This window comes from Pongo abelii, chromosome 23 (assembly GCF_028885655.2).
Source record: "Pongo abelii isolate AG06213 chromosome 23, NHGRI_mPonAbe1-v2.0_pri, whole genome shotgun sequence".
NCBI classification, from domain to species: domain Eukaryota; kingdom Metazoa; phylum Chordata; class Mammalia; order Primates; family Hominidae; genus Pongo; species Pongo abelii.
In genome coordinates this window covers 47,703,274-47,728,929 of record NC_085929.1, presented here as the reverse complement: position 1 = coordinate 47,728,929, position 25,656 = coordinate 47,703,274, and the positions used below count along the sequence as shown (strand labels likewise).

Below are 25,656 nucleotides of genomic sequence, written 5' to 3'. Positions count from 1 at the left end.
GATCAGAGCCCTGGTCCTGAGAGCGTGAAATCCCTAGGCACTTTCACAGTGGGGTGGGGTGTCTCCTTAAGCGCAGTAGCCAGAGACTTTTCTTTTGATTGCGTGATATTGAGTAAAAAAAGAAAATGCTCCCAGTGTAATGAGAGTCACCTGTATTTCTTTTTTCCTGTATTTCTTTTTTTTTTTTTTTTTGAGACGGAGTCTCACTCTTGTCACCCAGGCTGGAGTGCAGTGGTGTGATCTCGGCTCACTGCCACCTCTGCCTCCCAGGTTCAAGTGATTCTCATGCCTCAGCCTCCCAAACAGCTGGGATTACAGATGCTCGCCACCACGCCTGGCTAATTTTTGTATCTTTAGTAGAGCCAGGGTTTTGCCATGTTGGCCAGGCTGGTCTTGAACTCCTGACTTCAGGTGATCCACCCGCCTCGACCTCCCAAAGTGCTGGGATTATGGGCGTTGAGCCACTGCGCCCGGCCATAGTTACCTATATTTCTATTTACCCCAATATAAATGTCTATTTATAAGTAGCAGTGCTGCTGCATTATGTATATTATAAGATATGCATAAGGATTTCTGAAAGAATAAACAAATAAGCATAAATAGAAATTCTGATTTTTCTTTTTCCCCACCCACCAGAGGATCATCTTGGTGACCCTTAGGAACCGCTCCCCATTCCTGGGATGGTGGCTGGGCCATGACCTGGCTTGGGCACTTGGTGTCCCTTGTCTGGCCCGGGGCTGGTGGCATCAGGGCTGCCACACCTCCAGTTCATTCATTTGCATTCCCTGTCAGGTTCCTAAGTAAAGCTCCTGGAGAACTTGGCTCTGGACAAGGACTCCCCACGCTTACGCTGAATTGGGCTGCTTCTCTGGTTTATGGAAGCAATTAAACAAATGGCTAGGTGCGCCTCAATTCAGGTTTTTCTCTGGGCACCTCTGGTGCTAGCAGGGCTTACCCAGGCTGGACTGTAGTTCTGCGGGGACCGACTTTAGCCCCCATGTGCCTCTGTAGTCACTTCTAGGGCACTGCACGTCATGACGAGGATCCACTTGGCCGTAGCAGGTTTTTTGAGTCCCAGGGAGGTGGCTTCCCCCTCACCCCAAAGGCTCCTGGACCAAGAGCCATCCAGGGCCAGCATCTCTGGGTGATGTTGATAGATGGGAAATGCAGCTGAGTGGGAGGAAGAATTCTAGACTTTGAGCCTAGATGGGCTGGAGTGAAGGGGATGCTGGGTGTGGGGATGGGCACAGCTGTGTCGGGGAGTCTGGGATCTGGAATTCTCCAGAGCATCTGTGCCCCTACTTCCCAGGAGCCAGCTCCCGTGCTGTCCTCCCCACCTCCTGCAGACGTCTCCACCTTCCTGGCTTTTCCTTCTCCAGAGAAGCTGCTGCTCCTAGGGCCCAAGAGCTCCGTGCTGATAGCCCAGCAGGTAATAAGCACACTTTGACCCCCAGGCTGTATGTGCTGTGGCTTCTGGAGCTGTTAGAGAAAAGGGACGAGCAGCTCAGGGACCTGGGGGCAGGGACGCTTGGCCTGCCACTGTTAAAACATGCGCAAATGTCCAGGGTATTTATAAGCCTCCAGGGGTTGCAAATGTTCCCTCCCCGCTCAGCCTACAGAAAGTGCGGCCTGCCAGTTCCTGTGCTGACTGGGGTTAGGGAGTTTCCTTAAGACTTGCACGTGCCCACCCCCTCCTTGGCTTCTCTCTGCGTGTTCTGTCAGCCCAGCTGCTTCGAGAACAACTCTGTTGCCCAGGGCTCCTTTGGAAGTGACGTGCCTATTGCAGGACGGGTGCCCTCACTCCAGCCTCACTTGTTGGTTGGCTCATTCATTCATTCAGAGATGATCTTTGGGGCATCCATTTTCCGTCAGGCTCTGTATTTGGGCATGATTTTATTTAACCCTTTTGGCAACACGAAATGTAGACTCTGCTGCCCTTATTTTATTTTATTTTATTATTATTATTTTTTTTATTTTTTTTTGAGACGGAGTCTCACTCTGTCGCCCAGGCTGGAGTGCAGTGGCACGATCTCGGCTCACTGCAGACTCTGCCTCCTGGGTTCAAGCGATTCTCCTGCCTCAGCCTCCCGCGCCCAGCTAATTTTTGTATTTTTTAGTAGAGACGGGGTTTCACCTTGTTGGCCAGGCTGGTCTCAAACTCCTGACCTCATGATCCACCCACCCCGGCCTCCCAAAGTGCTAGGATTACAGGCATGAGCCACCGCGCCCGGCCAGCCCTTATTTTATAGATAAGAAAGCGGAGGTTTGGAGGTTACAGAGAAATAAAACGGGCCCACTCTCAGAGTTGGCTTAACATTTCGGCCAATTGCTTTGCTAGGTTTTGCCTGTATTCTTTGTTTCTTTTAACATGATAAATCAGATGATGTAAGGCTTTCTGTGGCCTGTCACTTTGGTTTAACACCATTCATCACTTTCTTGTGCCCATAAAACTCTTCTCAGGATTTTTATTCCAATGTGTGGATGTAGCACTTAAAAGCCAGGCACTGTTTCTGACGTTTTTTCCACTTTTCCCTGTTGTGAGATTGAGGTAAACGTCTCTGCATGTGAGTATTGTCTACATGCTAGATTATTTCTTCAAGTTCGATTACAAGATGGGGACCACTGGATGCCTGAAATGATGTTTTTTCTGAGACAGTGTTTTGCTTTGTCACTCCGGCTGGAGTGCAGTGGTGCAATCACGACTCAGTGCACCCTCGAACTCCTGGGCTCAAGCAGTCCTCCTGCCTCAGCCTCCCAAGTGGCTGAGACTATAGGCACACACCACCATCCTTGGCTGATTTTTTTCCTTTTTGTTGACATGGGGTCTTGCTATGTTGCCCAGGCTGGTCTCAAACTTTTGGCCTCAAGCCATCCTCCCACCTCAGTCTCCCAAAGTGCTGGGGTTACAGGCATGAGCCACCGCACCCAGCTGGGATGATTTTTCATCCTTGTTCATTCACTCATTCATTTCCTCTCTATGCTGCATATGTGCTTGCTGCAGGCCAAATCCAAGCCAGACTCTGAAAGGACAGCATGGGGTAAGGCAGGACCTGTCCCTCCCCGCCAGGGGCCTTTGTACTGCCCAGGCCTCTCCTAGCTAGCGTCAGAGCCCAGGTACATCTCCATCATGTGCCACAGGCCAACCATTGTCTTGTTTGTCCTCAGACTGACACGTCTGACCCCGAGAAGGTGGTCTCTGCCTTCCTAAAGGTGTCGTCTGTGTTCAAGGACGAAGCTACTGTGAGGACGGCAGTGCAGGATGCAGTAGGTAATGTGGGCTGGGTGAGGCCTGGGTGCCCTCTGTCCCTTGATGCTCGTGGGCCCCGGGTATCCTTTGTGGTTGTCGTAACTCGTCAGCCCCAGCGCTCTCATGGGAACTGCTCTTTGGCCACCTTGAGCTTTTCCTCCGTCGGGGTCCTGCCGTGGAGCCGGCTGGGTGCTCTTCTCCCTGTTTTTCACCACTGAGAAACTGAGGCCTTTCCCAATTCCACACAGCCATGTACAGTTAGAACCCAGAGCCCGCTCTAGGAAGTCCAGATAGCTACATCCGCAAGCCCAGGGGACGCAGGTCTATTGGGAGGAGGGATGGTGAGAGCTGAGCCCTTGTCCACACCTCGGAGCCTCTGTGCTCATGTCCACTCTACCTGGACGTGTCCTTGCACAGAGGACACCTTTCCCCATAACATGGGGGCTTCCTCGGAGCACCAGCCCACGTCCCTCCAGCCCTATCACAACCCTCTCCCCACCCTGTCTGTTTCCTCCATTCCAGCACCTGTCACCTTCTACCCTGTTTCCATGTGCTTGACTGAGCCTCCACATCTAACGAAACCTGGGCCAGTTTCGGTTTAGGCAGAGGGGAGGAAGGGCCCTGAGGCGAGGGGCGTGGCTCCTGGAAAAGATAGAAAGGGGTGGAAGGACATGTAGTACCTCTTCCCGGCGTGGCGTCGAAGTGGGGAGGGCGGCTCAGTGGGAAATGAGGCTTGGAAGGAGGTGGGGGCCAGACACAAGCCTGCTCCCTGAGGGCCTGCCCGTGGGCATTTTTGGGAACAAGTTGCCCTAGTTCTGTTTCCCAGAAAGCCTAGCATAGTCCCTGCACGTCCCCTCACCCCGCCAAAATAACCTGAATCCTCCCCAGTGGTAGCCTGCCTCAGGAAATCTCCATTCCCACGGTGTGAGGTGAGCACGGTGGGTGTCATCCCCACGCCCATTTTACACCTGAGGCCAGGATGGGCAAGGGCCAGAGTGTCACAGCTGCTAGATGGACTGAGCCCATCCCCTGATGCCAACTGCCCCTCCCTCTGGGTCCTGTGTCTCTGTTGTCCCTCTCGTGTTCGCCTCTTCATCAAGGCAAGGAGGCAGGCGAGTCTGTGTGTGCGCGGTGTTGGGGGAACCCAGGGTGCCTTGGCCCAGCCCTCTGCCGTAGCCAGCAGCCTGCCCCTGCTGCTTCTGCCCTACAGATGCCCTGATGAAGAAGGCTTTCAGCTCCTCGTCCTTCAACTCCAACACCTTCCTCACCAGGCTCCTCGTGCACATGGGTCTGCTCAAGGTGAGACCAGAAGGAACAGCAGGCCCGGGAGGGAGGTGGGTGGGGTCTGCACAGAAGCTGCCCCAGCCATGCCCACCAACCTCCCTCACCTCGAGTCCTGAGCCGGCTCGCCCACTGGGCCCCGAGGCCTGGGTCCGCCCCAGCAGCCTTGGTCCGCCCCAGCAGCCTTGGTCTTCATGATGAGGTTCCGGCTGGACTCAGTTGTGGGCACTATCAGCAGAGTCTGGATGGTGGAGTCCAGGGGCCCCCCAGGTGACTTTGAAGCTCACCCCGCCTTTCGCTGTGTTCCCCTCACAGAGTGAAGACAAGGTCAAGGCCATTGCCAACCTGTACGGCCCCCTGATGGCGCTGAATCACATGGTGCAGCAGGACTATTTCCCCAAGGCCCTTGCACCCCTGCTGCTGGCGTTCATGACCAAGTGAGTGTGGCCTTGTCCTTCTGCCGGTGCCTGCTGCCCTCTCAGGCTTCTCCGGCCAGGTCTGAAGGCGCCCGGTCCTGGGAGGCCCAGCCCCAGCCCAGCCAGCCTGCTGGCCCCGCTCAGGTACACGAGAGGCCCTCATGCTTCCTGGGCTCTCAGCATCTGCATTGGAGTCTCACCACCCTTGGGAGGCCCACTCCCCTCTGCCCAGCTGAGGACAGTGGGGCTCAGGGACAGTGAGAGAGGAGACATGCGATGCCCCCATTTTGCAGATGGGGAGCACTGGGTTGGTTAAGGAGTTTCGGCTGGGCCAGTGTCCAGACCCATGTCTGCTGAGTGAGGTGCTGCGCTTGGTGACATCTCTGGAGTGGCTTTTTGTCCACATTCACAGCAGCGCAGGCCAAAGGGGCCTGGTCACACCAGGCTCTGCAGCCCTGGGCCCTCTCCTGGGGACACACGTTGCCACGGGAGCCGCCAAATGCCCAGCAATGTGTGAACCTTGGCCTTGTTCTGGAGGGTCCTGGGGGGTCCCGGGGCATTGATGGGGTGATGGACACAGTCAAGTAAGAGAGGCAAGGCCCCACCAGGGAGGGGTCGGCAGGCTTGCCCTCTGAAGGCCCTGTGTGGCCCCTGGCCAACCTGTGGCCTTCATCAGGCCTCAGTCTCCCCATTTGCCCAACTGGGGGGTTTGGTGAGATTGTCTCCAAGCGCCCTGACCAGCCACACTTCCAGTCAGTCGGCGCCATCCGAGGACGTGGGGCAGGCAGAGGAGCAAGGAAGTTCCTTTGCTGGGGGAGCCCAGAGCCCACCAGCCGAGGCAGGATGCTTGGTGCATGTGGGGAGGCGGGGCTGGCGGAGCCTGAGCGGCCCCCGCTGGCCTCCAGCACCCAGCTGGTGCTGCGGCAGCCCTGTCCACTCCAGCGTCTGCATGGCGCTGCCTCCTTAGCCAGGCCTTACCTTCTGGCCGCGTGTCCCCCCTCAGACCACTCCTTGGGCTGCAGCTGGACTGGCCTTGGTGAATGGCAGATCTCACTGTTCCCCTCCTCTGCCAGGGGCTAGGTCGAGCCTCACTGTGAATTTCATGGCTGGCCACAGCCTCACCCCCACCCCACCCCACCCCAGCACAGTGTGCTCTCCCTGAGCCCCTTTCCATAGCAGTGCCATTGCTGCAGTGCCGAGCTTTGCCCATGCTGTCCAGAGCTTGTTTGGCCAGTGGCCCCAGCCCCTGCCTGCACCTGCACCTGCACCTGAGTCCTTTGTGTCCTTCCTGCCCCCTGGTCAGAGTAGGTCCCTCTGTATCCCTGGCAGCCCCCGTGCTATCCTAAGCCTGGGCATGTGCCCCTTGCCCTTGTTGGTCAGAGCAGAATGCTTTTTCCCATCTTGTTGCCCAACCTCTAGCACAGGCCTCAGTCTGCCCCCTGGGTCTTGTCCAAGGTGACTGATTAACTATGTAGTGACATGCACGGACCCTCTTCTCTCAGCTCCTAGCCAAATGGTCTGGGATGCCCGGCCTGGCGCAGATCCTGGCCTGTTCATTGGCTGCAGGCCAGAGGTGTTGTCAGGCCTGGTCCTGGCTGCGTCCCGCACTTGCCCAGTCCCCCAGAGTCTTGCCTCAGTTTCTTCCTTTGCAGTGAAACTAATGATATTGAGGGCAACAACAGCCAGCTCAGGCGCAGTGGCTCCCATCTGTAATCCCAGCACTTTGGGAGGCTGAGGCAACTGGATCACTTGAGCCCAGGAGTTCAAGGCCACCCTGGGCAACATTCGTGAAACCCCATCTCTACAAAAAATACAAAATTAGCTGGGTGTGGTGGTGTGTACCTGTGGTCCCAGCTACTTGGGAGGATGAGGCAGGAGGACCACCTGAGCCTGGGAAGTCAAGGATGCAGGGAGCCATGATTCCAGGACTGTACTCCAGCCTTGGCAACAAAGAGAGGCCCTGTCTCAAGAAAAAAACAACCAGCCGGGCGCGGTGGCTCATGCCTGTAATCCCAGCACTTTGGGAGGCCGAGGTGGGAGGATCACGAGGTCAGGAGATCGAGACCATCCTGGCTAACACGGTGAAACCCTGTCTCTACTAAAAATACAAAAAATTAGCCGGGCGTGGTGGCGGGCGCCTGTAGTCCCAGCTACTCGGGAGGCTGAGGCAGGAGAATGGTGTGAACTCGGGAGGCGGAGCTTGCAGTGAGCCCAGATCGCACCACTGCACTCCAGCCTGGGCGACAGAGTGAGACTCCATCTCAAAAAAAAAGAAAAAGACAAAGAAAAAAAACAATGGCTAGCCATTTACTTATGATCCAGATTGGACTCTAGTGGGCCAGTCCTATGTGGCCACTGGCAGCCAGTGAGGATTCCCTGTCCTATGTCTGCTGAAAAGGGCCCTTGGAGAGCCTGGCTGAGGGGGGCTGCATTCTGGCCAGCTCTGGGCTGTGTGGCCTTGGGTGCCTGGCTCTCTGAGCCTCTCGCACCTCCCACCCCCACCCACAGTGTGCAGAAGGCAGAGGGCTAATGTCTCCGTTGCTGAGTCATTGTGCAAATTAACAAAAATGAGTCTGGCACCAAAATGGCCCCCACACTTGGAAAACGGGCCAAGAGGCATCCACCCACCTGCTGACCCTTGTTTCCCCGCAGGCCCAACAGCGCCCTAGAATCCTGCTCCTTCGCCCGCCACAGTCTGCTGCAGACGCTGTACAAGGTCTAGACTGAAAGCCTCTCTCATCCCTTGGCCTGGACCAGTGAGCTGGGGAGGGACTCGGATGAACTGAGGCGCAGCCCACGCCATTGCCTTGGACAGGACTCTGGCCAGAAGCAGGGCGGGTCTGTGTCCCGTGTGTCCTGTCAGTCCCGAGTATGTGTGTGGGTGTGGTGCATGTGCAGGTCTGTGCCTCCTGTCGGGATTTGGGTTTTAATGTGTCTCTGCTGGCCCAGCCCTGCTCTGTTGTGGGGAGTTGGCCCCCAGGGGAAAGGGCTGTGAGCTGCTCCGCCATTAAACTCACCTCCACCTGAGGGCGCTCTGCTGATCTCCGCCTGGGCCCTGATGGCTATCCCCACCCAGCAGCCTTCCGGCCCGGCTCCCTGGCGGAGCCAGAGCCCAGGGAGTTGCCCGCGTGCTGTCGTTCCCCTCTGTGTTGTGATTGGGCTGTTTCCTGCCCTGCCTGGGGCTGCTTCTCATCACCAAGCCCTGGTCCTGCGGCAACTGTCACCCCTACCATCCTTGCCACTGTGCTGACCGCTCAGCCTGAAGAGCAGAGAATGCCATGGGTGGAACTGTGGGGGTCGGATCGTGGGGTGGTTGGCAGAGGGCAACCCTGGGCCCCACACCGTGTGGACAGGCAGACACCAGATTTTCCAGGAGCAGGAGCTGCTGGGACTGCGCTGGCCCCGGACCTAGTGGGCCTTCTCCTGGCTGCTGAGATGTCATCTGTGACTGGCCTGGGGGCCAAGCTGGAGGGGGTGTGTTGACAACCCAAAGCTGTTCTCCAGTCTGGGGAGGGAGGGGCAGGGTCCCCAATGTCCGAGCTGCATCTGGACGCTGCTCTTAAAAAGGACATCCTGGGGCAGGGGAGCGGTAGGGTCTGGACTGGGCAGATGCTGTACGAGCTCCCTGAGTGCCCGTGACTGCCCCATGCTTTCCCCTTTGTGCTGTGTGTGTGTCTGGGCTGTGCCCGGGGGCTTCACAAATAAAGTCATGTGTGGCAGCTTCAGAGACTCAGAAACTCTCACCTAAAGCGGGATAGTCTCGGGGGCCATCGTACGTGGAGTCCCACCTCAGCAGAGCACACGGCCCCGCAGCAGTCTATGGGGCAGTCAGCCCTGCAGAAGGGCCCGTCCTCGGCCTCAGGCCACTACCTGGGAAGTGGCAGTCCTGAGTGGGGGCCCATTTTCCTGCCTGGCCACACCTCACCCAGCACCCTGCCTTTGGGCTGCAGCTCACTTGGCTCCTGCATTGCTCCTTTACTACGGAAGCCACCTCCCTTGGGATCCTTTGCTCCACTGCTACATACGTGAGGACAGCCCAGCCAACCTTCCTTACCTCCTACCCTACACCATGTGTGTGCTTGGGGAGCCCATGTCTCCCACAAACGGCCTCCAAGAAGAAGTCCCTCCAAGGTTTCTTAGAGGGCAATATTTTCTCATTGGTAGTCGGCCACGTAGGTGACCAGGTGGCAATGGATAGTGCTGGCCCTGTCCCCTATCGTCTGTGTGAGTTGATACGGTAGGTGGTGGGTGCGGGGCTGGCATTAAGTTCTGATGCCAGCTACAATGAGGATGAACTTCAAAAACATGTTAAATGAAATAAGCCAGACACAAAAGGACAAATATGATTCCATTTAGATGAGGCATCTAGAATAAGCAAATTCAGAGACAAGAAGGTAGAGGTTGCCAGGGCTAGGGGAAGGGTGGAATAGGGAGTGAGGCTGCAAACAGATTCTCTAGGATGATGAAGATGTTCTGGAAATGGAGAGTGGTGATGGTTGCATAACATTGTGAATGTACTTAATGCACTGAATTGTACACATAAAAATGGTTAAAATGATAGATTTTATGTATTAATATATTTTACCTCAGTTAATTTTTTAAAAATTAAGCAAAAGTATAGAGCTTCATCCGGGTGTGGTGGCTCACGCCTGTAGTAATCCTAGCACTTTGGGAGGACGAGGCGGGCAGATCACTTGAGCCCAGGAGTTCAAGACTGGCCTGGCCAACATGGCAAAACCCTGTCTCTACTAAAAATACAAAAATGAAGCCGGGTTTGGTGATGCATGCCTGTAGTCTCAGCTACTTGGGAACCTGAGGTGGGAGGATCACCTGAGCCCAAGAAGTCGATGCTGCAGCAAGCCATGATTGTGCCACTGCACTCCAGCATGATTGACAACGAGACCCTGTCTCAAAAAAATAGAGAGCTTGTAGGAGATAGTGTAGGTGAGTATCTTCAAGGCCTTTGGAGTAAGGAAAAGATGAATAAATTAAGCTGTATTTAACCTCCTTTGCCATTATTGTGGGATGTTCACACAATGGAAACAATGTAGCAGTGAGAACAGGTTGCTGTTCATCAAAATATTCATTAAGGAGTACAAAGGCAACTTACAGACAGGGAGGAAATAATTGCCCAAACTCTCTCTGTATATATATATGGGTGGGGGAGATAACTTTAATTTTTTTCAAACAGGGTCTCATGTTGCCCAGCTTCTATCTTGGCTCACTGCAGCCTCTACCTCCCGGGCTCAGGTGATCTTCCCACCCCAGCCTCCCAAGTAGCTGGGACTATAGGCACACACCACCACATGTGGCTAATGTTTTGTATTTTTAGTAGAGACGGGGTGTTGCCATCTTGCCCAGGCTGGGAGAATTTCTATAAATAAAAGACAACAGGAAAAAGCAAAAAGTTCAAATGGGCACTTTACAAAAAGCACGTGAAAAGGTGCTTAATTTCATTAATCTTCAGAGAAACATAATCACAGTGTGACACTCTTCTGCCCTCACTAGAATGGATAAAATACAAAAGACAGTACCAAGTTTGGTGAGGATTTGGGGCAACTGGAGTGGCTGGCAGATGTGTAAATTGGTACAACCTTTTTTTTTTTTTTTTTTTTTTTTTAAGACAGGGTCTTGCCATGTCACCCAGGCTGGGGTGCAGTGGTGTGATCACAGCTCACTGCAGCCTCGACCTCCTGGGCTCACTCAATCTTCGTGCCTCAGCCTCCCAAGTAGCTGGGACCATGTCACAAGCCGCCATGTTCAGCGTTTTTTTTTTTTTTTTGTAAAGACAGGGTTTCATTGTGTTGTCTAGGCTGGTCTCGAACTCTTGGGCTCAAGTGATCCTCTCGCCTCAGCTCACTTAACAGGCATGAACCACCATGCCCGGCTACAGTGCTCTTTCTAATAAACTCATGCTGGGAACAACCCAAATGTCCATCACTAGAGGAATGGGTAAGCTACTTGTGGTACGGTGAGGTACCAAGAAGGCAGGAATGGTCTGCCCAAGAAGAAATATTTTAGCATTGAGATTGTTTAGACTTGTCAGCACATGATAATAAAAAGCAGAGACCAACTTTAAGTGAGTTCCATTGTGTCTCACTTCTCCACTGACAGCACACCCGCTTACTGCCTGCATCGTGGGCAGACTGCCTCCCGCCCCCGCCCCATGCCACTCTTGTCATATATTTATAGAATGGAAGGCTGGAATGCTGTATTAAAAAAAAATTAAAATAGATGAGGCCGGGTGCGGGCTCACACCTGTAATCCTAGGACTTTGGGAGGCTGAGGCAGGCGGATCACTTGAGGTCAGGAGTTTGTGACCTGCCTGGCCAATATGGTGAGACCCGTCTCTACTAAAAATACAAAAATGAGCTGGGCGTGGTGGCGGGTGCCTGTAATCCCAGCTACTCGGGAAGCTGAAGCAGAATTGCTTGAACTTGGGAGGCGGAGGTTGCAGTGAGCCGAGATCATGCCACTGTACTCCAGCATGGGCAATAAGAGCTAGACTCCGTCTCAAAAAAAAAAAAAAAAAAAAAAAAAAGATGAATCTCACTAACATAATATTGAGTGAAAAAAGCCAGACACAGCTAGGTGCAGTGGCTCATGCCTGTAATCCTAACGCTTTGGGAGGCCGAGGCGGGAGGATCACTTGTGCCCTGGAGTTCAAGACCAGCCTGGACAACATAGCAAGACCCCAACTCTACAACAAATTTTAAAGCTAGCTGGAGGTGGCGGTGCACATCTGGAGGTCCCAGCTGCTTGGGAGGCTGGTATGTCGAGGCTGCAGTGAGCCATGATCACACTTCACTCACACCTGGGCAACAGTGAGACCCTGTCTCAAAAAAAGGACGAAAGAGCACACTGAAGTTCCATTGATTGGAATTTGCCAAGCAAAAAAAGCACAAAGCAGATGTCTGTGTGGCATGGCACTATTTCTTTTTTTAAAATGTTACTGCAGGGCTGGGTGCAGTGACTCATGCCTGTAATCCCAGCACTTTGGGAGATCAAGGCGGGCAGATCACTTGAGGTCAGGAGTTCGGGACCAGCCTGGCCAACATGGCGAAACCCCGTCTCTACTAAAAATGCAAAAATTAACCAGATGTGATGGTACACATCTGTCATCCCAGCTACTTGGGAAGCTGAGGCAGGAGAATCGCTTGAACCAGGGAGGCGGAGGTTGCAGTGAGCTCCAGCCTGGGCAATAAACTGAGACTCTTTCTCAAAAAACAAAAAACTCCTGCAGTCTACGAAAAGTACACACAGATGTTCATTGTTTTACATATATAAATATATATACACACATACATTTATATTTTTATTATATATATAAAATATATACACACATATATTTGTATATACACACACATACATATATATATATATATATTTTTTTTTTTTTTTGAGATAGAGTTTCACTCTGTCGCCCAGGCTAGAGTGCAGTGGCGCCATCTCGGCTCACGCGTTCATGCCATTTGCCTGCCTCAGCCTCCCAAGTAGCTGGGACTACAGGCGCCCGCCACCACACCCGGCTAATTTTTTGTATTTTTAGTAGAGACAGGGTTTCACCGCATTAGCCAGGATGGTCTCGATCTCGACCTCGTGATCCACCCGCCTCCGCCTCCCAAAGTGCTGGGATTACAGGCGTAAGCCACCACGCCTGGCCTTTTTTTTTTTTTTTCTTGAGACAGACTCTGTGTTGCCCAGACTGGTCTCAAACTCCTGGGCTCAAGTGATCCTCCCACCTCAGCCTCCCAAAGTGCTGGGATTACAGGCATGAGCCACTGTGCCTGACCCCTGTTTCCAATTAAAAGAAACAAACAATAGAAAATGCAATTCCGTCAGAAACAGGAATCTGAAAAATCAAGATACATAAACATTGGCCATGGTCTGGATGTATTATTTAAAAAACAAACATGAGCTTGGGAAGATGCATATTTGGATATTCTTTGCAATATTGTTTGTAAATAGCAAAAAATTGGAGGTAGCCAATGTCCAAGATGAATGGCTAAGTCAATGTGATACATTTACACAATGGAATACTATACCACAGAATAAATGAGATTCGGAAGAATCAACTTGGATAACTCCCAGTAATCTGAGGTTAAGTGAAAAAAATGAGTGTCTAGAATCCTGTGTGTCCAGTATTAAACTATGTATGTAAATGCATAAGCACAAACAGAAGGAAAGGGTCACCTGTTCTGAAGCACCCACTGTGTGCCAGGTGCGGGCCTGAACCCCCACTGTGACCTCAGAGCTACTTATTAATGGGATGTGTTTTTCAGAGACTAGGAAGCAGCCTCTGGGAGGGCAGCCCACATGGCAGGAGGGAGCCCAGGACTGCTGACTCCCGGGCCAGCTGCTGGTGCCCCCTCCCTGTTGGGCTGGCCCAAGGATTCAGGCCGGGGCCTCCATCATGGGCTGGGGCAGGCAAGAGGCCCTGTAACTCCAGCCGCTGCTCCCGCCCGCCGCCCGCCCCTCCTTCACCTCAGCCTGGGGAAGCCTGGCTTGCCTGGTCTGCCGACAATGCCTCCCATTCAGCCCTGTCCCAGCTGCCAGGCCTGCGGGCTGCGGAGGGGGGCTTCCGCCAGGCGGGGACAGCCTTTCCCTGCGCTGCGCCTCCAGGCTGGACCAGCAGTTCCAGGCAGCATGGAGGGGTGAGTCTTTGGGCCTGATGGTGCAAGGGGGGTTCAGAGCAGCTGAGCGGCCTCAGGTAAGTCTCTGCCCCTCTCTGGGCCTCTGAGAGGCTGGCGGGCAGGGGCTCTGGGGACTTCCTGGGGTTCTCCAGGAAGGGGGTCTCCCAAGGTGGGCTCTGAGACACATGTGGCAATGTGGCCGCTGCCAGGGACTGGTCCTGTGGGGCTTGTCTGAGAGCCCAGCAGTGGTCCCTGCGTTATGAATGCTTGTCGCTTCAGTGATCTGTCCCCATGGGTCCCCTCCCTGGCTTGCCCTGAGGCACACAGCCTTCACCACAGGCTCTGGAGAAGCCACCAACTCCAACACAGGGGCTGGAGCCTGGGACCCAAAGGAGACTCCAAAACAGACGACAGTCCAGTGAGCAGCGATGGGGAGGCTCCTGGGGGCCGGGGAACAGCCCAGCGATGGGGGAGAGGCCATGCCTGACACAGGCTGAGAACAGAGGGGCCAGCTGGGCAGGGGAGGTGATCCTATCATCCTAGCGCTTTGGGAGGCCAAGGTGGGACAATCACTTGAGGCCAGGAGTTCAAGACCAGCCCAGGTAACATAGCGAGACCCTGTCTCTACCAGAAATAAATAAAAAATTAGCCAGGCGTGGTGGTGCGTGCCTGTAGTCCCAGCTACTCAAGAGGCTGAGGTGAGAGGATCACTTTAGCCCAGGAGGTGAAGGCTGCAGTGAGCCATAGTCATTCCACTGCACTCCAGACTCCAGCCTGGGCAACAGAGCAAGGCTTGTCTCTATTTAAACAAACAAAAAAAGGCTCAAGGACCCGGACTGGATGCCTCCCTCCCTTCCGGTGGGCACCATTATGCTCCTGCCACCTGGGAGCTGGCATCATATCAGTCTGAGGACAGGCTGCTTCTGAGCCTACCCTGGACCGGAGCCTCACCACAGCCTGAGAACATGCTCTGAACTGGAGTCATTCTCACAGTCAGCAAGTCTGCACTGAGCCATTGGGCAGAGAGGCAAAGGGACTCACTAGGTCACTTTTCTGAGCCTCGGTTTCCTCCCATGTAAAACAGGACTAATCATAGGACCTCCACTGCGTGGGGGGTGGGGGGCAGGGAGGCTCAGGGTGATTGGCACTTTCCTGGGCCCAAAGGAGGAGGCTCTGAGGGGTTTTTGGGGCAGGAGCTGCACCATGGCTGGGACTGTGAGGGACAGCATGTGGCCTCAGCCCTTGTGCACAACACTCTCCCTCCGCGTCCCAGGCCCCGGAGCTCCACCCATGTCTCCTTGGTGCTGCCGCTTCTTGTACTTCTGCTGCTGGGCCCAGCTAGGCAGGCCGCTGCCCAGCGCTGCCCACAGGCCTGCATCTGTGACAACTCCAGGCGACATGTTGCCTGCCGGCACCAGAACCTCACTGAGGTGCCAGACGCCATCCCTGAGGTCAGCAGGGCAGGAGCACGGGCACAGTGGCAGTGGGGCAAAGTGGGGACCCAGAGGGAGGAGCCTGGGCTGGGCACCAGTTGATCTGCCACCGCCTGCCCGGGAGACCTTGGCAAATTACTTCTCTTTGAGCCTCAGCTTACACATCTGTAAAATGGGAATAATAAAAACCAGTAACGGAGATGATCTATTTAAAATCCTTACTGTGTGAATGGAATAAGTAGGTGACCCATAGATGGATACTGAATTCACTGCAGATCCTGTGGTGGAGAGGCGGGGCTGTGGCAGGGTGAGGTGTGGTCTCTGCTCTGCAGAGTCAACAGCTAGTGGAGGAGAGCGAGGAGGCAGGGACAGCACAGTGTGAAAAGTGCCACAGTGGGTGATGCCCAGGGCACTGGAGAGGAAGGCTTCCTGGAGGAGGTGTCAGGGGTCGGATGAAGAGAAATATGGGAAAGGTGACAGGAAAGAAGAGTGTTCCGGGGAAGGAGCAGCACTTGCAAAGGCGGGGTCCCTGCCTGGCTCAGCCCCACTTTCCCCTCGCCGTCCCCAGCTGACCCAGCGGCTGGACCTGCAGGGCAATTTGCTGAAGGTGATCCCCGCAGCCGCCTTCCAGGGCGTGCCTCACCTCACACACCTGGACCTGCACCACTGCCAGGTGGAGCTGGTAGCCGAGGGCGCCTTCCGTGGCCTGGGCCGCCTGCTCCTGCTCAACCTGGCCTCCAACCACCTGCGTGAGCTGCCCCAGGAGGCGCTGGACGGGCTGGGCTCGCTGCGGCGGCTGGAGCTGGAGGGGAACGCACTGGAGGAGCTGCGGCCGGGGACGTTCGGGGCACTGGGTGCGCTGGCCACGCTAAACCTGGCCCACAACGCCCTGGTTTATCTGCCCGCCATGGCCTTCCAGGGGCTACTGCGCGTCCGCTGGCTGCGGCTGTCGCACAACTCGCTCAGCGTGCTGGCCCCCGAGGCTCTGGCTGGCCTGCCCGCCCTGAGACGGCTCAGCCTGCACCACAACGAGCTCCAGGCTCTGCCCGGGCCCGCCTTGTCCCAGGCCCGCGGCCTGGCCCGTCTGGAGCTGGGCCACAACCCGCTCACCTACGCGGGCGAGGAGGACGGGCTGGCGCTGCCCGGCCTGCGGGAGCTGCTGCTGGACGGCGGGGCCCTGCAGGCCCTGGGTCCCAGGGCCTTCGCGCACTGTCCGCGCCTGCACACCCTCGACCTCCGCGGGAACCAGCTAGACACCCTGCCCCCGCTGCAGGGCCCGGGCCAGCTGCGCCGGCTGCGGCTGCAGGGGAATCCGCTGTGGTGCGGCTGCCAGGCGCGGCCCCTACTCGAGTGGCTGGCGCGGGCGCGCGTGCGCTCGGACGGCGCGTGCCAGGGGCCGCGGCGCCTGCGGGGCGAGGCTCTGGACGCCCTGCGGCCCTGGGACCTGCGCTGCCCTGGGGACGCGGCGCAGGAAGAGGAAGAGCAGGAGGAGCGGGCTGTGGCCGCGCCCCGCGCCCCTCCGCGCGGCCCCGGGGAGGAGCGTGCAGTCGCGCCTTGCCCTCGCGCCTGCGTGTGCGTCCCCGAGTCCCGGCACAGCAGCTGCGAGGGCTGCGGCCTGCAGGCGGTGCCCCGCGGCTTCCCCAGCGACACCCAGCTCCTGGACCTGAGGCGGAACCACTTCCCCTCGGTGCCCCGAGCGGCCTTCCCCGGCCTGGGCCACCTGGTGTCGCTGCACCTGCAGCACTGCGGCATCGCGGAGCTGGAGGCGGGCGCCCTGGCCGGGCTGGGCCGCCTAATCTACCTGTACCTCTCCGACAACCAGCTCGCAGGCCTCAGCGCTGCTGCCCTTGAAGGGGCCCCTGGCCTCGGCTACCTGTACCTAGAGCGTAACCGTTTCCTGCAGGTGCCAGGGGCTGCCCTGCGCGCCCTGCCCAGCCTCTTCTCCCTGCACCTGCAGGGCAATGCTGTGGACCGCCTGGCACCTGGGGACCTGGGGGGAACACGGGCCTTGCGCTGGGTCTACCTGAGTGGAAACCGCATCACCGAAGTGTCCCTTGGGGCGCTGGGCCCAGCTCGGGAGCTGGAGAAGCTGCACCTGGACAGGAATCAGCTGCGAGAAGTGCCCACTGGGGCCTTGGAGGGGCTGCCTGCCCTCCTGGAGCTGCAGCTCTCGGGCAACCCACTCAGGGCCTTGCGTGACGGAGCCTTCCAGCCTGTGGGCAGGTCGCTGCAGCACCTCTTCCTGAACAGCAGTGGCCTGGAGCAGGTGGGCACTGGGCATGTGGCAGGGTTGGTGCAGGAGGCGGCACAAGGCCACAGGCAGTGTGCATTCGCTCAACAAGCATTTGCCAGCCCCTTGGTGCCAGGTCTCAGGCTGGGCACGGGGACCCTGAGATAAACCAGGACTGCCCCTGCCGGTGTGAGTGACAGTCCAGGCAGAACCCAGGCCACACACGGTGCCTGCACAGGAGGGCATTGCTGGAGCATAAAGGAAGGAGGAACTTGGGACCATGGGGTCATCTACTGTTTGTACATATTGAGACCCCAAGAGGTTTTGCCATTATTGGGTGGTGGGGTGGACCATGAACTGGGCATCTGGGTGACTTGGACAGAGTAAGTGTTTTGACATCAGACCAGCCTGGGCTTTGACCCAGCACTGCACTTCCTGGCTGGACCATCTTGGGCTCTCCAGCTTCTCTTCTGCTGAAGGAAGATGGGGCTCCCTTCCAGACTTGGGGGTGGGACAGGTCTGCCAGGAGCTCACATTGGGGCCTGGCAACTCCTTGCAGATTTCTCCTGGGGCCTTTTCAGGCCTAGGGCCCAGGCTCCAGAGCCTGCACCTGCAGAAGAACCAGCTTCGGGCCCTGCCTGCCCTGCCCAGTCTCAGCCAGCTGGAGCTCATCGACCTCAGCAGCAATCCCTTCCACTGTGACTGCCAGCTGCTTCCGCTGCACAGGTGGGCACCCCCACCTAGACCTCCAGCCAAAGACCACCCAGCCACTCTCATTCAAGCCCCTGTCATCTCCCCGGGCACACCATGTCCATGCCCATCGAGCAGCTTGTGGGGAGGGGCGGGTCCTGCGAGAGCCAGGCATGTATAAGCCCTTTCCAGGGTCAGTTGCCCTTCCTGGGGATGTTGAGGGTGGACTTCTCTGAGCCTTGATTTCATCATCCATGAAGTGGGCATGGTATCTGCTCTGCCTAGCGGGCTGGGACCTAATACGTAGGTGAGGCCACTTTACATAATTACCTAAGAAAGTCACAAGAGGTCGGGGATGGTGGCTCGCGCCTGTAATCCCAGCACTTTGGGAGGCCAATGCAGGCTGATCACCTGAGGTCAGGAGTTTGAGACTAGCCTGGCCAACATGGTGAAACTCTGTCTCTACTAAAAATACAAAAATTAGCTGGGCATGGTAGTGGGTGCCTGTAATCCCAGCTACTTGGGAGGCTGAGGCAGGAGAATCGCTTGAACCTGGGAGGTAGAGGTTGCTGTGAGCCGAGATCGCGCCACTACGCTCCAGCCTGGGCGACAGAGTGAGACTCCATCTCAAAAAAAAAGAAAAAGTCACAAGAAGCCTGGAGTCCTGCAGACCTGGGCTCCAGTCCTGTCTCTGCCATTTTACCAACTAACTCTGCAAGCCGCATAACCTTTCCTACCCATCTGTAAAAAGGGGGGATGTAGTATCTAACCTCGTGATGGTTGTTTTAAGAATGAAATTAGCATACGTAAGTTGATTTGAACAGTGTCTGCTACGTTGTAAGCCCTCTAACTGTTTATTATTACTATTATTGTCCCCTTTTTACAAAGAAGGGATCAGAGGCTTGAAGTGGCTTGTAGGTCACATAATTGGTGAGCTGCCAAGATTCTCAGCAAAGCCTGCTGTCACCTATAGGCTCCACCGCTCCCAAATTCCTGGTGGCGTCCTTGACCTCCTCAGGAAAGCTGGCAAATGCTTGTTGAGCGAATGCACGCTGCCTGTGGCCTTGTGCTGCCTTCTGCACCAACCCTGCCCCACACCCAGCGCCCACCTGCTCCAGGCCACTGGAGCAGAATCAGCACAGCCAGCTCCCCAGCTCTCTCTTCTCTTCAGGTGGCTTACTGGGCTGAACCTGCGGGTGGGGGCCACCTGCGCCACCCCTCCCAGTGCCCGTGGCCAGAGGGTGAAGGCTGCAGCTGCTGTCTTTGAAGCCTGCCCGGGCTGGGCTGCCAGAAAGGCCAAGCGGACACCAGCCTCCAGGCCCAGTGCCAGGAGAACCCCCATCAAAGGAAGACAGCGTGGAGCAGATAAGGTTGGCCATGGGGCAGGAGGGGTGAGGCCTCTGTGGGTGGTGGGCCAGGTTCCAAAGTCCCCAGGAAGCAGGAGCCTGACTTGTCTTGGTTCCAGAGCTGGGCAATGACCCGGTTGGGTCAGCTCAATAATGTCCATCTGAGGCCGGGCGCGGTGGCTCACGCCTGTAATCCCAGCACTTCGGGAGGCCGAGGTGGGCAGATTATGAGGTCAAGAGGGCAAGACCATCCTGGCCAACATGGTGAAACCCCATCTCTACTAAAAAATACAAAAACTATGGCCAGGCGCGTTGGCTCACGCCTGTAATCCCAGCACTTTGGGAGGCCGAGGCGTGCAGATCACGAGGTCAGGAGATCGAGACCATCCTGGCTAACATGGTGAAACTCTGCCTCTACTAAAAATACAAAAAAATTAGCCAGGCGTGGTGGTGGGCACTTGTAGTCCCATCTACTTGGGAGGCTGAGGCAGGAGAATGGTGTGAACCCAGGAGGCGGAGCTTGCAGTGAGCGGAGATCACGCCACTGCACTCCAGCCTGGGTGACAGAGCAAGACTCAAAAAAACTCTGTCTCAAAAAAAAAGTTAGCTGGGCGTGGTGGTGTGCGCCTGTAGTCCCAGCTACTTGGGAGGCTGAGGCGGGAGAACCGCTTGAACTCGGGAGGCGGAGGTTGCAGTGAGTAGAGATCGCGCCACTGCACTCCAGCCTGGCGACAGAGTGAGACTCTGTCTCAATAATAATAATAATGTCCATCCTCCCGTTCCCCCCTCCTCCCTGCCCCCACCTCTGGGCTAGACCCAGGGTGGGTTTGCAAGGAATGAGCATTTGCTCCTGCTGTGAGACAGTGGCCTTTCCTATAAGCCACAGTGTGCTGGTCCAGATGTGTCCCTAAAATCAGTCTGCTGTTTCTATATTTGCTGGATCACTGTTGACTCAACCATGTCCCAGCCTGACCTAAGGAGTCTCCCTCATCCCAGGATCCCAGGGATGGGGAGAGTGGAAGTGCAGGTGCATCATTGGCTCTGCCTCCCACCACCTGCCAGCCGTAGGTTGGACCCCACTTGATAGTACATTCACCATCCTGACATATCGAGTCCCAGCTTGACCCCTCACAGCATATCAGAGAAGGGTACACAAGATACAGGCACCCCCGTATGTAGGAACCACTGCCTGTAAGGCCATGGAGGTGTCCAAAGGGGAGTGGCAGTTCTTCGAGGGAAAGTGAGAATAGAGTGGGTCCTGGGAAGGTGGGGAGAGGGCTCTATCTCCCCTGGACCTGCATTTTGAACACCTGGGATTCCTGGGGCCATTAGTTGGTGTTTGTATTCGTCCCCTAGGACTGCCACAACAAAATGCTAGGAGCTGGGTGGCTTAGAACAGCAGAGCTTCTGTAGGCTAGGGGTCAGCCGTTGGGGTGTTGGCAGGGGCGTGCTCTCTGGAACCGGTAGTGGAAGGGTCCCCCTTGCCTCTTCCAGCTTCTGGTGGTCCCAGATGCTCCCTGATCTGTGGCAGCATAATCTCCATCTCTGTGCCCACCTTCACATGATGTTGTGTGTCATCATTTTCCCTCTATAATCTGTCTCTGCCCAAAATCCGCCCCCCCCCACTTTTTGTTTTCTAAGACGGAGTTTTGCTCTTGTTGCCCAGGCTGGAGTGCAATGGCACAGTCTCCTGAAGGGTCTGGATTTGGTCCCACCCGTACCAGGAGCCCCTGTGGGTCCTCAGGCAGAAGCAGGGATGAGGGGTTTGCAAATGCCTCCCTGCCAGCAGCCCCACTGCTGAGACTCCAAGAACTTGAGTTCCCTCCAAGGGCAAACTGAGGCACAAGGTTACTGCATGGATTGAGCAAAAATTCCCAAGAGATCAATACTTCCATCTCCAACAAATCAAGTTGACCTCTAGGCACCAGCAGCACGTGGCCGTGCCCACATTCCCGTTTCGCGCACACACAAGCCACCTTTATGCCAGCCCATGCCAGGCACTACACACAGGCGGACACAGGCTCCATCTCTGGGGAACTCACGGTCTTTGGGGAGAATGGCACAACCATAAATAACGGCAACATGTGGCTAAGACAGGGAACTCGAGCTGATGACAGGCGACATTTATTCTTTACGGCCTTGCACACTCGTGTCTTGACTCACGTGGACTTCATAATCGATACCTTGAGGTGGGGGGGGGTCAGAACACACTCTGCAAGGAATAGAGATCTAACAAACAGGACTCAAGCAAGTAGGGGATTTAATTTCTCATACACAAAGTCTGGGGAGCCCAGTGAGGTTGCAATGGCAGCTAGATGTGTCCTCCAGCTCTGTCATCCTTGTCCTGAGGGTTCTGTGTTCACGGCCCCTCCAGGCATGGTTTCTTCATTCAGGTAGGAACAAAAGGCCAAAAGAGCATACAAGCCCAGCTCTCCAGAGGCTCCAGTCGGAACTGGACCCTTTAACTACAAAGGAATCTTGGATGAATTATTTTTAGCGGGGCTTCAGGAGCAGGTAGCAGAGCCAAAGTGCACACTCAGGCCATCTTCCTCCCAATGTCCTCCCCGGGGGCATTTCCTTTAGGAAATGGCAGTCAGTCCTCACAAACACAGAAAGCAGCTCAAGGCCACCACACAGGTCGCCAAAATCCACATCCTGGTCACTGCTTCTCAGCTGCCGAGACAAGCTGGGTCCCCAACATCCCTGGGGAGCTAGGAGGAGCAGAGGACCAACACGTGAGGCTGAGAGGCATTTTGCTTGTTGAATTTTTGAGGCAGAGGCTGCCCCCACCACACAACTCACTGTCAGGGGACCTTATCCTGCTCAGAGAGCTGCTCTAGAACTTAATTTACATGACTCGTTCGGGTAGACAGAGTTCACTGTCTTGTCTTCCACAGTGTGACAAGGGTGGCCCCATCCCTGGCAACTGAGGGCCGTGGCGGGTCGGCAGGGAGGCCGTCTCAAGGAAGAGCAGGCAGCTAGTGTTCCAGCTTTGGGAACTCTGGCTGGAGAAGGTGGTTCACAGACGAGTTCGGGGGCCTCAGGCAGCCCTTCACATAGGCCTTTCCACAGGGGAGGGCAGAGGCAACAGGCAGGTCCTCCACCGTCCAGCCTTCACAGCACCGGGCAGAATTTACACACAGAGGATCAGTCTCCAAGCCAAAGTCAGTTGGAGGCGTGGTGGTGGTGGTAGAGAAACCCTGGGCTGGCTTCCAGCTAGAAGCCAGGCTGCCGGCAGGAAGGCTCAGTCGTCAGTTTCCTGCTTGATGTTCTCAACGGAGACAGGCAGCTCTGGACTTGAAGCCTTGTTGGGCGAGGGCACGTCTAGATGCTCTTCCTTCACACGCACAGCAATGACTGAAGAGGGAGGGGAGGCGGGTGGGTGGGTGAGTAAATAACTCTGGGAGAGGTGGGGGCGGAGGAGCTGGGAAAGGGACCTGGCTCCCTATAGATGGGGGCCTAGGATGCACCTTCACCCTCCAGCTTCCCTTCTGGGAGGGCAGTGGCAGCAGCAAAGGGCCAAGGCCCCAAGTCAGGCAGGCTATGCCAGCGACACTGCCATGCGCCAATCTGTCACCACCCTGCCAAGCACTAGAGGTAGGGATAGAGATGGAGGAGGAGGAGGAGGGGCCGGGGCTGGGCTAGAGGAGGACTCGACTCCATTCACAGTTGGGGGCGTGTCTGGGAAATACTCTGGGTCCAGTGGTACAGGACTGCTTGGTGCCCAGAAAATGCAATGCTGAAGAAACCTGACTCTACTCTTCTGTGCCCAGGTGGGGAAGGAGAGGGGTCGTCTCTGAGCATGGAGCAGGCTGGTCCTGCCTTGACCCAGACCGGTGGCTCTTACTGTCGCCACGAACGGGCTCCGACGAGATCTTCCTGGCACCCTGAGGGTCATCCTCCAGCAGGGGCTTCTTGGACCCCTGTCTGAGGGGTCGCGTCTTGGTGGGCGGGATTCTTTTCCCTTTGAATAAAAATGGATTCAAACCCAGCATTAGGGTTGTATTTAGGTAAGGCTTTATGGGATAGGTCTCACCCAGTGGTCAGGCAGCGTGGCAGAGGGAAAAGTGCCAGTTTGGGGACAGAAAGCCTGGACTCCAACTCTGACAACACATCTTATTGGCTGTGTGCCCTGAGCTCAGATTCTCTTCAGTGGGAAGTAATACCACCACCTCCCTCAAACCAAGCCCCAGGCAGTCGTGGTTGTAACTGCTTTTTAAAATCTTTTTTTAAATAAAAACATTTTTTGAAGAGGGTCTCACTCTGTCACCCAGGTTGGAGTACAGTGGGGTGATCACAGTTCACTGCAGCCTTGACCTCCCAGGCTCAGGTGATCCTCCTACCTTAGCCTCCTGAGTAGCTGGGACTACAGGCCTGTGCCACCATACCCAGCTAATTTAAAAAATTTTTTAAATTAGGGGTCTCGCTATGTTGCCCAGGCTGGTCTCAAACCCCTGTGCTCAAGAGATCCTCCCACCTCAGCCTCTCAAAGTGCTGGGATTACAGGTGTGAACCATCGCACTCAGCCCCCGTTTTTGATCGTTGATTTCTTCCCACAACATGCACCATTCCCGGTCCTACGGTTTGAATGGTACAGAGCCTCTGCCTGCTGGATAAATGCCACACCCTCACTCAATTTTTTTTTTTTTGAGACAGAGTCTTGCTCTGTCGCCTAGGCTGGAGTGCAATGGTACAATCTCAGCTCACTGCAACCTCCACTTCCCTGGTTCAAGCGATTCTCCTGCCTCAGCCTCCCAAGTAGCTGGGACTACAGGCATGTGCCACTGTGCCCGGCTAATTTTTGTATTTTTAGTAGACACACGGTTTCACCATGTTGGTCAGGCTGGTCTCGAACTCCTGACCTTGGGATCTGCCCACCTCGGCCTCCCAAAGCGATGGGATTACAATTTTTTTTTTTTTTTTGTGCGATGGAGTTTCCCTCTTCCGCCCAGACTGGAGTGAAGTGAAGTGGAGTGATCTGGGCTCACTGCCACCTCCAGCCCCCGGGTTCAAGTGATTCTCCTGCCTCAGCCTTCCAAGTAGCTGGGATTACAGGCACCTGCCACCACACCTGGCTAATTTTTGTATTTTTAGTAGAGACGGGGTTTCACCATGTTGGTCAGGCTGGTCTTGGAACTTCTGACCTCATGATCCGCCCGCCTCAGCCTCCCAAACTGCTAGGCTCACGCGGTGGCATGAGCCACCGCGCCTGGCCACCTCACTCAATCTTAACCCTGCCCGGGGGACCTTGTTCCTGTTTCAGAACATCCTCTTCCCCACATGGTACCACACTGTTGAGCCCACCTCGCTGTCATAGTCCTGCGGCTCTGAAGGATGGCTTTGCCCCCTCCCACTCTGCCCCTCAAGTGGAACCCAAGCTGGACTCAGAATCTGTAGAGTGAGGCCCCACCAAGGGAAACGACACCCACGGCCCAAGAGCCAGGTGGAGTCCTGCCACTCAGCTGCCTGCCTTTGCTCCCACCCTCTCCCACCCTCGAAGAGGTCTCAAGTTAAGAATGACAGCCTTGGAGAGACAGCTTCTATTTCTTCCTGTGGCTTTTCCTTTAGAACCTAGCAGCTGCGGCTTGCCCAGGCCAGGCTGTTTTTTTCTGAACGTGGGGCATCAGGGATGGGATCGCCCAATCTCAATCTCTTACCTCTTTTCCTCAGCACCCTGACCATGGCCAGAGACTGAACACTCCCTATTTATGGTCTGGGTCCCCAGAGACAGGGTGAAAGGCCCGTAGGCCAAAGGGCAAGGGAAAAGAGACAGTACAGGAACATGGAGAGAGCTATGTCAGTAGGACAGCACCTGGGAACCAGTGCCTGGGGGCTGACCCCCACCTGCTCCCAGGGATGCAGGCCCACTGCACCCGGGCCCACACCAGCCTGGCTGCACTGGTGCAGCACTTACTTTTCTTCCCAAACTGTTTCTTTTTCTTCTTTGTGGCCTCTTTGGCCTTCAGCGGTGTGGCCGGTTCTGTTGTTGAAAGACAAGGGTGAAAGAGATGAGAAGAGGGTCCCTGGGAGGACACAGGGCACAGGCGCATCCGGAGACCCCGTCCACCCTCCCACACGGGACACCCCAAGACAGGAAGCCAAAGCTGGGCAATGAGGAGAGGGCGGGGCTGGAGGAGGAGCTGGAGAACAGCTGTCCCTTCTTCCCACCCTTGTCACCAGGGCTGCTCAGAGGGACCTGGGTAGTTTACCTGGGTGCACAAGGGCACGAACATATAACAGAGTGGGCAAGATGAAGGAAGGAGCTCTGCAGGCCAGAGGGAAAGGGAGACAGAGAAGTCAGGAGCAGGGGCTGGGTGACGGGGCTCACTCTCTACTTAGAGTGGTCCATGAGACATCTCCATCTCATGCCAAAGAACGGA

General features: G+C 55.8%; 3 protein-coding genes across 10 annotated transcripts in view; 2 read left to right on the top strand and 1 right to left on the bottom strand.

Moving 5' to 3' along the window:
• Nucleotides 1-8,669, top strand: part of RANGAP1 (Ran GTPase activating protein 1) — a 54,793-nt gene extending 46,124 nt beyond the window's left edge. For 2 of the 5 annotated variants that reach the window (XM_009234410.4, XM_054543002.2), the window contains exons 12-16: nt 1,310-1,429; nt 3,166-3,268; nt 4,458-4,546; nt 4,844-4,965; nt 7,597-8,669. In XM_009234410.4, coding sequence (XP_009232685.1) covers nt 1,310-1,429; nt 3,166-3,268; nt 4,458-4,546; nt 4,844-4,965; nt 7,597-7,666 — 504 coding nt within the window. In that variant the 3' untranslated portion in view covers nt 7,667-8,669. 5 annotated transcript variants of the gene reach the window in all.
• Nucleotides 8,670-12,335: 3,666 nt separating this feature from the next.
• Nucleotides 12,336-25,193, top strand: CHADL (chondroadherin like). Of its 2 annotated transcripts, none has more exons than XM_054543517.2 (6): nt 12,336-13,598; nt 14,851-15,028; nt 15,579-17,276; nt 17,800-17,966; nt 19,102-19,300; nt 24,540-25,193. In XM_054543517.2, the coding sequence occupies exons 1-6, from the start codon at nt 13,261-13,263 to the stop codon at nt 24,591-24,593; spliced, it is 2,634 nt and encodes an 877-aa protein (XP_054399492.1). In that variant the 5' UTR covers nt 12,336-13,260; the 3' UTR covers nt 24,594-25,193. The 2 variants fall into 2 exon arrangements, with proteins under 2 accessions (XP_054399492.1, XP_003779609.2); XM_003779561.4 differs by lacking the exon at nt 24,540-25,193 and adding an exon at nt 23,050-23,267 and having other exon boundaries at nt 12,337-13,598.
• Nucleotides 21,379-25,656, bottom strand: part of L3MBTL2 (L3MBTL histone methyl-lysine binding protein 2) — a 29,787-nt gene continuing 25,509 nt past the window's right edge. For all 3 annotated transcript variants that reach the window (XM_054542947.2, XM_054542948.2, NM_001132957.1), the window contains 3 exon segments: nt 25,191-25,256; nt 23,124-23,240; nt 21,379-22,633 (listed from right to left, as the gene is read on the bottom strand). In XM_054542947.2, the coding sequence (XP_054398922.1) occupies nt 22,521-22,633; nt 23,124-23,240; nt 25,191-25,256 (296 nt within the window). In that variant the 3' untranslated portion in view covers nt 21,379-22,520.

Coding starts and splice junctions, on each gene's coding strand:
- CHADL (XM_054543517.2), top strand. CDS start 13,261: ATGGCAGGAGGGAGCCCAGGACTGCTGACTCCCGGGCCAGCTGCTGGT. Junction 15,029..15,578: donor TGCCAGACGCCATCCCTGAG/GTCAGCAGGGCA, acceptor CGCCGTCCCCAG/CTGACCCAGCGGCTGGACCT. Junction 17,277..17,799: donor ACAGCAGTGGCCTGGAGCAG/GTGGGCACTGGG, acceptor AACTCCTTGCAG/ATTTCTCCTGGGGCCTTTTC.